The following is a 15,687-nucleotide window of genomic DNA, read 5'->3' on the forward strand; positions in this document are numbered from 1 at the left end:
AAAAATGTTAAACTACATCTTACTTTTTGGTCAACAGTAGCCATGCAGTTGTCTTGTTTCTGCTTCTCTTTGTTTTTTCTGTGATTTTCTTTATTTACAGTATTTTCTTTCTCCACTGCAGGTTCCGTGGCTGATGGCAAATACATGACTTCTAGTTCAAATTCAATCACATGATACGCAGGAGCCACTGGCAAACTGATGCTCGTGATCTTCTCAGAAGACTGAATCCTTAGTGATGATTCTGAGATCTTTTCTGTAGTTGTGTAGGGTGGGAGAAAACAGAAATAATAGAAATATATGTGGTGCCATGGCCACTTCCTAGCAAGGCCCCCACCTTTGCAAAAGACAGCAGTGAGCAACCATGTTGTAAAGCTCCACAGCAACCTCTCCAAATGATATCTATATCTTTATATCTGTAATCTGCACATCTTAAATCTAACTGCTATTCACAACTTCCCAGGAGTAACAAACACTCTATCCTTTTTAAACAGCCAAAAAGTAACCAAGTTCCATGTAATAGTCCCTTACAATGTTCAAGAAAGAACTAAGAGGACAATTTGATAACAAACTTCAAACCAGCTAAAGAGCTACTTTATCCCATCATATGACGTTTATTGAAGTTTTTACAAAGTCCTGCACTTGCTTTGTTTCATAATGTCACTTGAAGCAAATTTGCAAATTATTGAACACACACAGGCATCAGCATTTTTGGTCAGCAGCAGCAGTTTCACAATGCCTCCTGCATTTCATCCATGAAAGTAAAATTGTCCAGCTATGTTTGCTGAAAAGTTCATGCTACTACTTTGAGGGTGAAAACTTGAGACCTTTCCTGCGCCGAAGTGCTCAGCTGCAGGTCCCTAAAATTGCCCTTAATAATGACTATTGAAAAAGACAGTGCCAGTGTTCTTAATACTGTAAGCACAGGTTTTACTTCAGGATTTTCAGGCTTTTAAAGGTTGTTGATTTTTTCCTTCCTTGCTTACCCCTGGTGTTGGAATAGATCACCGCCTTGCTCTCGGGGTGGTACAGGATGGGCATGGCGTCCGCGTTGCTGAGCTGCAAAGTGTCCCCGCTCTTCATGGTGTAGTGACCAGTGGTCACTGTGAACTTCACCTTCTGGGGAATGCCAGCCAAAAGGCTGTCTGGAGGAGAAAGCAGAAACTGTTAGCAGATTCCAGTAGATTGTTACAAGGCAGTGCTAAGGCTCATGAGCAGACCATTCGTCACACATCAGGATAACTGAGGGGTTTTGGTGTTACACAACACGTTAAACCCAGCTCAGACACCTCTCGTGGGGAAGCCAGTGGTTAAACCTGAGTGACCAAACCCACTGGATCTTGGATGGCTTAGAAGAGCTGGCTCACATCCTGTGTGGCTCTGGCAGCACAGAATTCAGTGAAATACCATAACCCCCAAGAATTCACTAAACATTTTAAGCTCTCCAGGTTGTAGACAGCTTTGTATTTTTTTGCACCTGTGATGCCAGTCATGTTCACATGTTGTGTTTACATAATCAACCTAACAAGAATGCCAGAATGCACACAGGATCACAACTATCAGTTTCACAGGGGTGGATGATTTGATTAATGCCCAAATGTCCTTCCATCACCCACACGCTGCAAACCCTTTAACTGGAATGACAGCACAAAATGCATATTAACTCCTCAGCTGCCACGCTTAATAGCCTGAAAACACAATCACTATTAACTTCCATTTACAAACTTTGATAATCTCTACAGCAAGTAATGTTCAGCTGTGCCTGAAAGCAATGGATGAATTTAGTGTTCATTTCTAATAAGTTTTTATTATCATCTCTAGTAGAGAATCCCAGTTCTTGTAAATACCAAAGGGACTGCAGAATTGTGTTAGGAGGAATTTCTTCACAGAAAGGGTGATTAGACATTGGAATGGGCTGCCCAGGGAGGTGGTACCATCCCTGGAGGTGTTTAAGGAAAGACTGGATGTGGCACTTTAGTGCCGTGGTCTGGTTGACAAGGTGGTGTTCAGTCATAAGTTGGGTTATCATCTCAGTGGTCTTTTCCAACCTAGTTGACTCTGGGATCACAAACCAACCAAATAAGGAGCTCAGTCAACTAAAAATTTAAATATTCACTTCTAACCAGTGTGGCAGTTCAAATCACACCTGATATTTAAGTGCCACAACATGTTCAAATTTACGTTCACAAGTGACACTGCGTGTCCAGAGCCCAGCACTGGAAGGAGCTGTTGAAAACCAGCCATTATTGACAGGACACGACTAAGGGACGATTTGAAAAGCAAGCATACATTTCACACTCAAACCTAAGAGTAAGGAAAAATCTGAGTAACACTCGGGCCAGAAAACACTTTCTCTAGTCCCACAGGAGGGCAACAGGAATCATCAAAAACAACTGCAGCACAGCAGCTGTACCTACCAGTCATGGGCTCCACTTTCAGCTGGGGCTCCTGAGAATACACGTCGTACTGCACGATCGGGTAAATATGCAGGAGCACAAACTGTACTTTTCCCACTGAAGTGCACAGCTGCCTGAGCGTGTATGTCCCAGGTTCTTTGGCCTTTGGAAGAAAACATTGCAGTGGATTTTTTTTTTTATTTTATTTTTCAGTTCAGGAAATACTTCTAGAACAAAGCTTCTACTAAGGAACAGATCCTTTTTACCAGGTACTTTGAATTTGTAAATTAAAATGGCTGATGTGTTTTCTGAGCAAAGGACAAGCTTTTCACAAAGGAGCACCTTTTGCCCCATTAAGATATAAGCTCAAAAGTGCTGGCTAATTCAAGAAAAAACAACGTAACTAAAAAGTACTGATAATAAGAATAACTAACATAGAAGCTCTACTGTCAATTTGCTATTTTGGGTTGCAATTTGTCATTTTGGGTTTCAATTTGTCTTGTTTCTTGGTTGGTTCCCCCTCCTCTCTTCCCCAGGTGCAACATACATGAAAAAAAAATCATATTATGAAGCAGTTCAATGATACCTGTGTTTATGTGGCTAATTCATAAAAAAGAATCATAAAATCCTACAGTTCTTATATAAGGTACACCTTTCAGCTCAAGCTATTGATTTCATATATTCCCCTGAGTGGAAGTTCCCAAAAAGTAGTACATACATATTTAAATAAAAATTCTTCCCTTACCCTGAATAATGGGATTCAGGATGTCTTTTTATAATATAAAAAGCACATCTGTAACACCTGCCAGTACATTTTTTCTTGATTCTATTTGCTCTTAGCTACTACTGCTGGGGAATGGGAAGCATTTTCTTTATTCACGGGCCACTTTACCAAGTGCAATATGTAAATACCAATGCTGGGTATAATTAAATCTAAAGAATAAGTCTAGAAGTTAAAGAGAAAAGCTGTAACAACTTAACATTCAAACCTCACACAGTTACTTACATAGAAAATCCTGACTGAAATTCAGTATTATGCATTTTGACATTAAAGTCGCTACATTTTGGCCCTTGAATACTTTAGAAAATCACGAGTGAGGTCTTTCATAAGATATATAAATACTTTAAATCTTAACATGGGGTGGGAATATCGGTCTAGAGAATTTAGACAATGCTTTCTGATCTCTTTTAAAGCTTGGGAAAAAAAATACTGGGAAGATTGCTATCAGCATAAATTGCTGATCATCAGTCTAAGGTCTACAGAAAGAATCAAAGTCCCTCTGCATCACAGAAGCACAGTCATTCCTGTTTCTGCAGAAGTAGTGCAGTTAAGCATTACTGTAAGAAAATTTAGAAAACAAGCTGTCAGCAGTTTCTATCCTCTGGCCAGCTATGTGATCCAGTAGAAGTGACACAGTGTATTACTACAATGATGATGGACTTGCAGTAAATATTTTGTGAATACCGCAGCTCAGATCTAGAGAAGGTTTTTAATCATGTTATCTAGTAATGCACTGTTGAAATTGTAACGTGCTTGGGATTTTCCCTTTAAGGACAGGTAAGTCGTGCTTTAAATAACTGTGTTGCAGGATTCACACTGAGCAGTCTTCTTGTGCAAAGCTCTTTTCTTGAAAGGAAAGCTGGGAAAATAGGGGAGTTCTAAGTGTGAGGCTGTCCATCTTCCAGTAGCCACCAGATGCATGGCAGAGCCAGACAAATTTAAAGCAGAGCTCTGTCTAGCTTCTCATCCATATCTCTTCTGCTGTTGTTTCAGATCCTACTAAGCCTGCTTTCTTCTAGTAATGTTCCTTCATCTGAAATCCTGTTCTACATACATGTTAATTCATTTTACAGAACACTATATTTCCAGCTGCCGAGGCCTCTGATACGTCCAAATCCCATTAACTTGTCCCAGTCCTTCCAAAGGCTGAGAAACCTAAAAAGTTTAGGTCACCAGGAAGTTCAAGTGACATTACTGCCATTCCACATTGTATCACAAGGGACTTGAGCCCGACTTCCACCTTGAGATATCTGCTACTGCTTTCTGCCCCAGCGCTGGGGAGTGGAAAGGCAGAGTATGTGAGCCTGTAGAAAGCTTCACTCTAAACAAAGTTCCATGACAAGATAGAAATTTTTTTAAAATTTAAAATTTAATAATAATTTTAAAAAAAAGATAAGTTAAAATCTCAGGTGTAGAGCACCTAAATATACTAAAAATGCTGAAGAAATCCCCTGTCCAGCTCTGTCTAGTTATCAATTTTTAGGCATCAGGAGTAAATGTGTAGACTCTTCCTTCAAAATTTGTTTATAAAAGGACAAAAATGGGACCACAGTTAATTTAAACCAATTAGAAAATGCCAGAGCCAGCAGGCATATGTACCATATGTGACTGCAAAACACTTTCTCTCTTCACAGCATCCGTACCCAACCCAATATAGAGGTTTGATAATGCTCAGAAAAAGAAACAGCTATGGAAAACCCGTCACTTTCCTCACTGGCCCATCTCTTGTTAATCACTCAGATGCTGCACTGAATTTCTCAATGTTTTCTCAGTCAAATTTTCCCTAAACTGATGTTCATTACTGTAGCATTGAACTCTACAAAATATGTCCCTATGGAGGGTTACAGAAGGGGGCAGGAAAAGAACAGGAAAAGAAAACCAAAGAACAGAACAAGATGATAACTGGGGCCAGAAGCCTCTACTCCTGGAATGCCCAATGAATGGTGAAGTCTCACCTTTGAAAATACCTGGCATCTCACTTCCTAGGACTAAGTCAGCATGTAAATGCCTTTCCCATTTCATTAAAACGAGCAAACAAACCACAAAGTGCAAGGCCACAGAACAAGGGGCAGTTAAAGAAAAAAAAAAAACAAAAAACAAAACCACAAAACCAAGAAAACAAACCAACCCACCACCACAACCTGATTGGTGCTCAGGGCCTGCCAATTTCCAATTTACTGTGCACGTAGTAGTAATGCAATGTGAACAGAAGTGATAAGCACCACTGTCCTTAAATATTTCAGCAATTACTTGGAGTACTTAGCTCACTGGGGGAAGAATGGGAGGAAACAAGGATTACTCCAAGTATTAAGCTGACTCAGAGTCAATGTGTAAGTTGGGAATGGAGGAAGTTTCATATCCAACACTACATGGCAGAAGTAGGACTGTAGTCCAATTTCTGAGGGTGGCATTTAGAGTGGTGACACTCTATTTTCACATTTGTTCATGCAAATTTAGTATTCCTATAGCAGAGAATCCGTATGTTCTTGTCTTCTCCTTTCCTATGTGAGTAAGATGACTAATGGGGGAAATTTTAATTCTAACATCTAAATTCAAACATTTGTAGCTGAGCTTAGCTTTGTCACGTTTCTTGCAGGCAAGTTTACCACATCCATCAAGAGAAAAAGCATTCTGCCAGCCTCTGCAGTGAAAAACAGGCTATCAACCAAATTTAACCACACAACCACTTATTAAAAGGCTAGAAAAAGGACTTCCATCAACATTTTTAGATGTTACTCTGAATGAGCTCCACAGCGCAGGCAGACAAGAATTCATCAGTTTAACTTCTGGCAGCAATAATCAAGATGTTTAAGTTTTGGAAGGCTGACTCAAATTATTTCAAACAGAAGAGTCACCTGTAAATCTTAAAATAAACACAGCAGCATCCTTTCAAGGGGTTCTGTGGAATGAAGGTGTAGAACAACAAAAGGAAAGCCATAAGGGGAGTGGATCATCCAAGTGTAACAGGAAGCAACACAGGTACCACCTGCCAGCACTAAGCTATTCCTCAGCCAGCATTTTTAGCTCTTCTTTCACGAGTGCTGCATTCACCAAACTATAAAAGCATACCTGAATATTGAATGTTATTTTATTGTCCCCTGGTTGCAGTATTAAGTTGCTGCATTTCAACACGTGAGCCCCATCTTCCAAAGTCAGCCCTGAGGGCATGTCCAGCGAGCTGCTGCTCTCTTGCCTTCGCAGGAGCATGTGCACGTTTTTGCAGATAATTCCTGCCGTGTTCAAAGAGTTGTCTGAGGGACTCCTTTCATACATTTCATAAAGCTCCAGCGCTGGCAAGTTGTTTCTTGACAAAGGAAGGCCTGCAATTTCATTTGGAAAGCTGATAACACCGTTGGAAGTTTTGTGCTTCGTGAGCCACTCAGCTGTTTTCCTGTAGCTGTTTTTTTCAATGCTGAAGTGAACGTGGATGGCAATCTGATCCACCTGGACAGGGATGGGCATCTGGCTCAGCAAAGTCAACTCAATGGACAACTTTCCACCCACATGGACAACAGCATTTGGAGGGTCGAAGTGTAGAGTTTTCAGTTGTGCGAAGGAGTGCATAGGCAATATAACCTTCTGACCTGGAATGACAAAAACAGGCATGTCATTATTCTACAGTGCTGCTGGAGTTCAGCAAATCTTCTCTCATAAAAATTTTAACACCTAGAATTAAGTGGATCAACGTTTCACAATGAACCATTTCACAACAAATCAATACTTCAATATTTTTTATCTTGCGTGAGACTTAAAGATGCTGAGATTTGTTTTCTAAGAGTTACTTACACTACACTTTCAGCTCTTAAAAAGAACTAAATTAAGAGAGATTGTCCAAGCAGAAGTTGAACATTTCACCACTACAGAAAGTGTTCCAGATGAACATGGTAGCATAAAGTGACAAACTTTCCAGAGTATAAAAATCAAGACCAAGTATAAGTTTAAGAAACTATTAATCAGGTTGGTGCCTTAAGCCAGCAGCTTTACCACATAAGGGAGTTTTCATTCTCTTTTCTACATTCCAAAAACAACACTAAGGCAGTACCAAACCTTTATTAAGAAGCAAATCTAAAAGAAGATATTACTTGTGGCACATCCATTCATCAAGAAGAAATGTCTGCATAAAAATGAACAGTTTTTATATATCAAGGAAGAATTCTGTATTAATTCGAATTATGATTAATATCTGACATCAAGATATTACTGAAGCAGCATGAAAATAAAGAGAAGATGGACAAAATAATAAGCTGCAAGTGGGTGGGTACAGATCTAATATCAAAATCCGAGAGGTATCACCACAGAGCTGCCACCTGCATGCCAACAAGGAGGGAGAAATGCAAGTTAGGAATTGAAATAACCCAACACACAATAAATTAAGAGCTGTCAAATCAGAAACACATAACTGAAGGAAAACAAAGACTTTGTAGTACTCAGGATGAAGTGTTAATTACTGTTTCATCTTAACTACTCTTAATTATTGGAGTTTTGTAAATGTTTTGGAGATGACATGTAAAGAACCATGCTGGTTCAGAAGTTATACACAAGGTAATGAACCCAGTCAGAAAAAGCTTCCCAATCTACTTTCAGGGAACAATCAGATCAGAGCAGCTTAAGTTTTAAGTATTTAAGAACCAGACTTACCTTGGTTCTCTACTTGCTGATTGGCAAAATCTAGTATTTCTTGGCAAAAGCTTTTGCGTTCATCTTCTGTTAAGTGATTATCACCAGCTAAAAGGCTGCTTGTTTGAAGATAACTTACAAAGTTAAGGAAACATGAGGCAAAAACCTACAACAATTAGAACTTTGACTGAAAACAAAACAAGTACTGCTTTTCTAATCTTTAAAGACAAGCCCTGCTGTTATCATCACCAAACTCTTCCAGGAGGAGAGAATCAATGGAAGATTTACTATCGTCAGAGAGTACTGCAGAATCTCAGTATTACTTTTGCAGACCTACTAAAAATATGATCCATTATTAACCTGTGCAATCTTCTCCCATCTAAAATGATTAGTGAGCATAGAAAATTCATTATTTGACTGTTATAAATGCTGCATGCAAGTTAAAGACCCAGTGTCGTGCATTACACTGCCCAACACTTAGCACCAAATAACCTCAGTATTCAATTTTATTCCAGTTTACTTGGCTGAGAATCTGCCAGCTGTTATAGCATCACTTACCATACCTAAATCATAAGACATTCTTTAAAATTTTAAGTGCTGGGGATACAAATTATCACTTAAATATTTAACTAAGAATGCAATATTACTAGCTCTGATTCCTTATGAACATTTGTACTGAAGCAGAAAAATATAAGAGCATTTAGAAGTGATGTGAAAATTTGCAAAGGAGGCTGATATGTATAATGTCTGTCTAGTTCTAAAAACACCCAAACAAACAAACAGCACAAAAGAACAAACCCCAAAATACACTCTGTGGTGTCTGCTGAGCTAAAGACAAATTTGACACTATGCATGATGCACAACTGTCTAGAACCTAGAGATTAAAACAGAGAGCAGCAGCCCCATGCAAAAGGTGTTAAGTGAACCAGACATTAAAAAAGTAAAACTAAAAAAGTAAATAACCCAACTGTCCCCAGATGAACAGCAACAATGGAAACACGAAAAAGCTCAGCTGTGTGATGTTTGGCACTCTTTACTATGAAATAAAAGTTAGAGATACATCAGAAAAATAATCCCAAGCATAATTTTCTCCAGTCTTGATTTTTTCCGTCTCTGCCTTTTAGAGGATACTTTTCTACCTGCCCCAGGTGTTTCTGGCATTCAGCCAACTGCTTTCTGGTGTGCGTGACGAGCAATGCCCAGCCCTCAGCAAGGTAAGTTTTCAGTGCTCCCTGAAGATACACTTCTGCCTTCTGTGGGCCCTTCTTCCTCCTTTAAAAATAAAAGAAATGAGTAGAAAAAAATATAAGAACCTTTGAGGCCGTGAAAACGCTCTGCGCCTTTCCTAAAAGTGGTGATGGGAGAGGAACTCTGCATGTAAGTGCAGGGCAAGGTGCAGGGAACCATCTGGATCTTTATTTTGCTGCTAACTGTGGGCCTACCCTTATGCAATTCACTTAAGCAAGTAGAACTGTAATCAATGTCAATGAAAGGCTTCATATACAGATCTATCCCAAAGCCATCTCGAGCCTCTGAGAGTTAACTAAAAATACGCTTACTCAAAAGTTTTGAAGCAGAAAAACGCTTCAGTGAAAATACCATTTTATCACCACGCAGCAGTTCCATGGTAGCCTTCAAACCTAACGTTATTCCTTCCCCCAGGTGAAAATTTAAGTTAATTTAGGAGAATCTGTTGCAACTAGAAGATCTAGACTAGACTGCTCTAGTGAACATAGGTGAGAAGCTATACCTCAAAAAAATTTGACTCCCAAATTCTTCTAAATAAGAAAAATTAAATGAAACAGAAAAGCAATGCAGGAGGTTTCCTCAGTGGATTTTAACAGGGATAAAACCAAAAAATATATTTATAACTTTGCATTTACTACAGCCTGCTTTCTAATGTGGCTTCTGACTCGTTTCAAGGTTTATAGTTGTTGCTTTCCCACCACACCCTATTGCCCTTTTTTTCCTAGAATAAGAAAGAATCAGGTTAAAGAACGTGGGACAGTTAAAGCTAAAAGTTCAAAATCATGAGGTGAGAATAAGGGTTTGATATGAAGAGATGGCTAGTATTATTTTTCTTCTTTTTTTTTTTTTTTTTTTTTCAGAAATACAACCTGAAAACAGGGTTTGTTTGCATTTTAAAAAATACTTTTTTACATCTCCCAGTTAAATACAGTGTATTTTCCTAAGGGATAACATTCAAACTTTTCAGAGCTAATGCATTTAAGACATTTTAAACATTCATTTACATATAGAACTCTGCCAAGTCCTTTCCCACAAGCTTAGCTGAGCGAATTCTTCCAATATTTGTGTACATTTCAATGGTGGCATGGGACAGATCCTGTTTAAAAGAAAAGAAACTCTTATAAGCTTTATGTATTTTTAGTAGCTATATGATATTTCACACAATCTCATAGCCAGTAACTAAATTACTACAACAAAACACCCAGAATGAGTCACATTTGCCCTGAGCACACAATACAGAGCAGTTTGGAACAGGTCACCTTCATGTTTTCTACAGCTGGTCATTATCCCATAGCTGTATTGTAAGCAGTAGAAGTAAAAAAGCCTATTAAAATCAGATAAGGCAACTCAAACCCACCAAAACAACAGCTGAGAAGCAGTTCCAAATGTATATATTCAAATATATACATTTGAATCTCCTGTCTCTTCTTGGAAAGAACCTATTTCTCGGTGACTATCTGCCATTAGATTATCCTTGCAGGATTGTGTGGTGCATCATTCCAGGATACGTCACAGCAGAACATATTTACAACAACATTAGAGCTTTCCCCAGAGCCTCACAGCTAATACTTCAAAACCAAATCAACCACCTACAGAACACGGTATGTGATTCTCTCACTAAATCTGCACGTATTTCCATTAGGTGTATTGGAAGGAAGTTGTATTTAAACATACAATTAAATGCAAAATGCTAAGGTTTACAATCACAATAACTGTTTTCACAAGAGTGCCTTAAAGGAATTTTGCTTGCAGCTGTGCAATCCCAAATTGAAGTTTATCACTCATCTTTAAGCTTAATCACACAGTACCTGTGTGTCACCTTCCTGACCTTGCCCTGGGCTTGTAATAACAGCAACAAACCCTTCTCACAAAATTAGCAGTGAGGCACTGGGGCAGGCTGCCCAGAGAAGCTGTGGCTGCTCCATCCCTGGAAGTGTTCAAGGCCAGGTTGGACAGGGCTTGGAGCAACCTGGTCCAGTGGAAGGTGTCCCTGCCTATGGCAGGGGGTGGAACAGGATGATCTTTAAGGTCCCTTCCATCCCAAACCATCCTGTAATTCTGTGATCATATTTACAAACCTGCAGCCTCTTCTGACTATCAGCAACCTTCCAGAGAAGCTCATTCTCCTTCACTTAGTGTATTAAAAAATACTCTACCCTTCAAAACAAATTCCTTAAGAGCTCCCAACAGCCTAAATATTTTGCAGAGTACCTGTCAGAAAACATCTATTCCTATGGGCAGAAAAATGACCTAAAATGATCTCTTTCTCAGGCCATTTTTGATGTTTCTCATGGAGAGCATAGAAAAATCCCTTTCTCTTCATTTAAGAACTCACAACAATATCCTACAGTGAACTAAGTGATCAATCCTTAACAGATTAGTATAACCAGAGAAGTCTTTGACTCCCACTACACATACAAATGAAAAGCTACGTTTCCCCAAAATTAAGGTACGAGCCAACATGCTTGTAGAAGTTTTCAGAGTCTTAAAAAAAGATTCTGAAGTTGTTGCATAAGACCAGCCATTGAATGAGAACAAAGGCTTTTCTGGTAATAAAAGCTCATCACTTCTTGCTTTCAACATCTCTGAAAAGTTGCATTTTACTTTCCCGAATCATTAAAATTTTAAATGCAAATAAATTATCTTAGCTGTGCCTGGAAATGTTAACTAATTCTATGTTCTTCTCCACTGAATAAATGGATATAATATAATAATATAAATATTAATAATACTAATAAGTATAATAATAATTAGCATTAAATACTAAACAAACCCCAATCTTTTATAGTGTATCAGATATCTGAATTTCTGTTGCATAAAACTGCAGCCAAAAATAGAAACAGAAATGCCATTTTTTCCATTGATGTCCCACAGTTAATACAAAGAAAAAAAAATCAGCAGTCTAACTGTAACCACATAACACCCATTGCAAGATGCAAGCCTAAAGGATTTAAAAGGAAGCTGAAGTTACACATCAATATTCCTCTGGGAAAAATTCAGCTAATTCTGAATTTGGGATAGCAGAATATGATAGCCATGACATTGGCTTTTTTAACATCTAAGTGTATGTTCTTACAGATGATAACCTCTAGCTCAGAACTGTAAATTTTAAAGTTAATGCAAATGTTTGAAACCTGGGGACTGTACAGGGTTCTGACTGTAAAACAAATCAGCCTTGCTGTGTTCAGTGTGCAAGGAATAAACTTCGATACCAAAATATGGAAATAGAGATTTATGTTCTCAATGTATCTTCTCAGGTTTGAAAATTTTGGCCCTGTTTCATCTACAGTGTAAGCACACAAAACTAACACACATAAGCAAAAGTCATACTTACTAAGTAGTGTTTTTCAAAAGCTTCTACAGACGATAAGGCCTCTTTAAGTTTCTTGTAAGGGCTCTGTGATGCATTGGCTTCAGGAGAAAGCAGAGCAAGAGGTGTCACTTAGAAACACATTCTCAGAACAGCCTGCCTGCACCCCAGTCCACCTCATCCCTGCTTTTTCTTCAGTACAAAGTGGAGAGAAAACTTAATTTTATGTGCAAATGTCACTAACACTTTGAGACAGACCATGAGTTTCTTCCCCAGGCTCTAAAAAAAAAAAGATCAAGGGAGGCTGTTTCACGTGTAGTGAGTGATGTTCAGGGTAGGAAGGTAAAGGCAAGCAGCAATATAGTAACTGCACTAACTTCTCCACATTTCTTCAGTGTACGACACACAGTTCCACTTAAATACCATATCATGGCAAAAGCAATGCTCTCACAACTCCCCACTGCTGGATTTATAAATCAGCATGACAGAAGTGTACTGTAATTTAAAGACATTTTACTACTTTAAACAATGTGCTTCAAAGGAAAATGGTTAACAAGACCAAGTTTTTTTCTGAAGTAGCTTGATCAGTTTACAGGTCTTTGCCAGACTAAATTCATGTCAGTATTTCAGAAATAAAAAGCTCCCAATTTAAATAACGACAACAGGCACCATAGCACTGAATTAAGGCTCATCATACCTGCAAGGGCAAGTGTCAGCTAATGCTTCAAAGGTAATAACTGTTCTAGCATATTTAACATCTGAAAGCTTCTTCCCACCAGAAATACCTTGGAGAGTGACAAAATCCCCAAGCTGCAGGTTATGTATTTGCATCAGAGCAAGGATGCTCCATTTGTTTTTCAAATAATTTTATTTTAAATACTTGTCTGAGAGAATTAAAACCTTAATTCAGATCTGGCACTGCTCAATTTACCTAAATGCTGATGAATGGAGCATTAATAGAAAAACTACTACTTTCAACAGAAACGAGATGCATTGATAATTTAAAATACTAGACACACATTAGAACTTTATCTCTTACAAATTCTTTTATCAATGTGTGTACATCACAAGTATACCTGAGAATTCTTATTACTGATGTGTTTATATGCTGTGCATTTGAGACAATGTCAGTTATTGGAAGGAATTCCTAGTAAATACCTGTTTCAGGGCGTTCTGCTCCCAGCCCTGCTAAAAGATCCACAGTTCTGTTAAGGTCTTCTGAATTGGGTCCCTTCTCTGACACAAGTCCACACAGATAGCCCAGAGATTTTAACTATAAGAGAAACCACATGCTTGCTTTCAATAGGGTATAAAAATCAATATAAAACTCCTTTTATTCTATTACATCATTCCTACAAGACATTTCCGTTGCTTTCATATTATGCTGCTTATAGGATGTCAAAGTTGCCTCATAGATGGAAAGTAGAGAAGCTTTCAAAAGTAACTGTTATTCTCACAGTAGAAATTAATTTATTAAAGAATTAAATTGCATGTAAGTTACTGACTCAAATATTGGAACATGTGCACATACACACATGTCCTTATATGCACAACATCTAATCTGAATAAATCCTTCTGTTTTTCCACATAAAGACAGACAAAGCTTGAGATGTTTGGCAGTTATGACAAGGATTACTTCTAATAACTCTATATGCATTCTGAAAAGCACATAACCAAGAAATGCAGGCAGCCTCCAGGATACTGAGATTAGACAGGTGAAAACCTTCCTGAAAAAGAGATTAGCACAGCTAACAGTGTTAACAGAGTTAAATACCATAAAACCCCTTGCAGACAGCAGCTGGTTCTCCTGACACACAGGAGGCAGAAGAGGATACTGTCTTAAAGAAGTTCAGATCTCTTGGCCATTCGGTTGATTCACTCAGAACAACCAAATACAAAGACAAGCCCGTTAAAGAATAAAGGCCTCAGTTTGTCATTACACCATAAAATGGGGATGGACATTAACTTCTTTTTTTTGAATTTATTTTAAGCTCCACTTGATTTTGTCACTAGTTGCTCAATGTCTTTCATTCAGTCTGTTCCACCTTGCTGCTACTCATTATCCTAAAATTATTCCCTTTACCCTTTGTGTTAGAAAAATGATGAATGGGAGGAACGTTTCCAACTCTGGTACATCTCTTCCACAGAAACATCTAAAGGAGCATGGGAAGAATCTGATGCACCCATTGCCACTTCAAACAATCCTTTGTTCCCTTTATTCTGATCACACCCCCAACCCTTTTTCTATTTTTAAAAACTAACTCTTCAAGGTGAGATTGTCTTTCTCTGCTTTTGCAATAGGACAAGGATCTCCTAGGGTCAGTTAGAGGATTCTTAAGTCTACTGGAATGTAAGCAAACTATGATTAAAATAAATAGAAAATATTCTACAGGCTGTGGAAACAAGAGGGTGAGCGTACACTGGTCTTCAGAACCATCCACAAAGACCACAGCACTCTATTTCAGTAGTTTCTGGAGTTTATACCTTCTTTCAGCAGTAGCAACCTTACACATCAACTCTTTCACAGAAACAGAGTAAGTAGAACTTGAATATTATTACTGTTCTAACATACTGAAGAAATAATGAATAGTAAATAGATTGATGAAATCTGTATTTATAATGGTAAATGCATCCAAACCAGAGCAGCTTTTCCTGCTGTAACCGAAATTCACATGCTCAAAAAGTGCAAAATCTCTTCCATGCAAACAAATTTTCGACTTCAGCACTGTAATACCCCTACCCCAACACACTGCTCACCTTCTCAGTGGCATAGCTCCACAAGCCAACCGTGTGGGAAACATTTGCATCTATTTGAGCCCTATCACAGCAGCCTTCTATCCTTTGTAAGACTTCCAGACAACTCAAAAACACCCAACAATCCAAAGCTCCGGGAGGAACTGAGACCTGAAGACGAACAGATAAAATTAACTGGGAAATAAACATTAGTCAGATGAGAAAATACTTCAGCAAAATACTTTTCTTGATGCTACATAGCAGAACCTTTTGGAAGAGCTTAGCTCACAAAGCACAGGCCAACTCTCACTGCCTCCTGAATAATTTATATCTATCGGTTCATGAAGCAAGGACAGCTAAGCAACTAAACAGTGATTGTATTAACTAGATTTGATATATTCATCAAGATGAAAGAGAAGGAAGACTAATAGGTACTAGTACTTATTCCAAAAGTTTGAAAACAAAGCCTAAGGAAAATGGAGATAGGAAAAAATTCTCTAAATAGACTATTACTTTGTTAAAGAGCCATCAGCTCTAACTGAGACTGAAAAAAAAGTATACTAAGAGTTAAAAAACCTGAAAAAAATTAGTTAAAGTTTCCTTCA

At 38.3% G+C, this 15,687-nt stretch overlaps 1 protein-coding gene across 1 annotated transcript in view; it reads right to left on the bottom strand.

Annotated features, from left to right (window-relative positions):
- The window catches only part of TRAPPC10 (trafficking protein particle complex subunit 10), a 41,283-nt gene that overhangs the window by 7,824 nt on the left and 17,772 nt on the right, over positions 1–15,687 (bottom strand). The window contains exons 8-17 of the mRNA XM_050332612.1: positions 15,107–15,253; positions 13,508–13,622; positions 12,374–12,450; positions 10,044–10,135; positions 8,923–9,063; positions 7,813–7,925; positions 6,244–6,758; positions 2,415–2,556; positions 984–1,142; positions 24–253 (exon numbers count right to left, since the gene is read on the bottom strand). Of these exons, the coding sequence (XP_050188569.1) occupies positions 24–253; positions 984–1,142; positions 2,415–2,556; positions 6,244–6,758; positions 7,813–7,925; positions 8,923–9,063; positions 10,044–10,135; positions 12,374–12,450; positions 13,508–13,622; positions 15,107–15,253 (1,731 nt within the window). The remainder of the gene's footprint in view (positions 1–23; positions 254–983; positions 1,143–2,414; positions 2,557–6,243; positions 6,759–7,812; positions 7,926–8,922; positions 9,064–10,043; positions 10,136–12,373; positions 12,451–13,507; positions 13,623–15,106; positions 15,254–15,687) is intronic.

This window comes from Myiozetetes cayanensis, unplaced genomic scaffold, assembly GCF_022539395.1.
Source record: "Myiozetetes cayanensis isolate MyiCay16 unplaced genomic scaffold, myiCay2020 scf5-8, whole genome shotgun sequence".
NCBI classification, from domain to species: domain Eukaryota; kingdom Metazoa; phylum Chordata; class Aves; order Passeriformes; family Tyrannidae; genus Myiozetetes; species Myiozetetes cayanensis.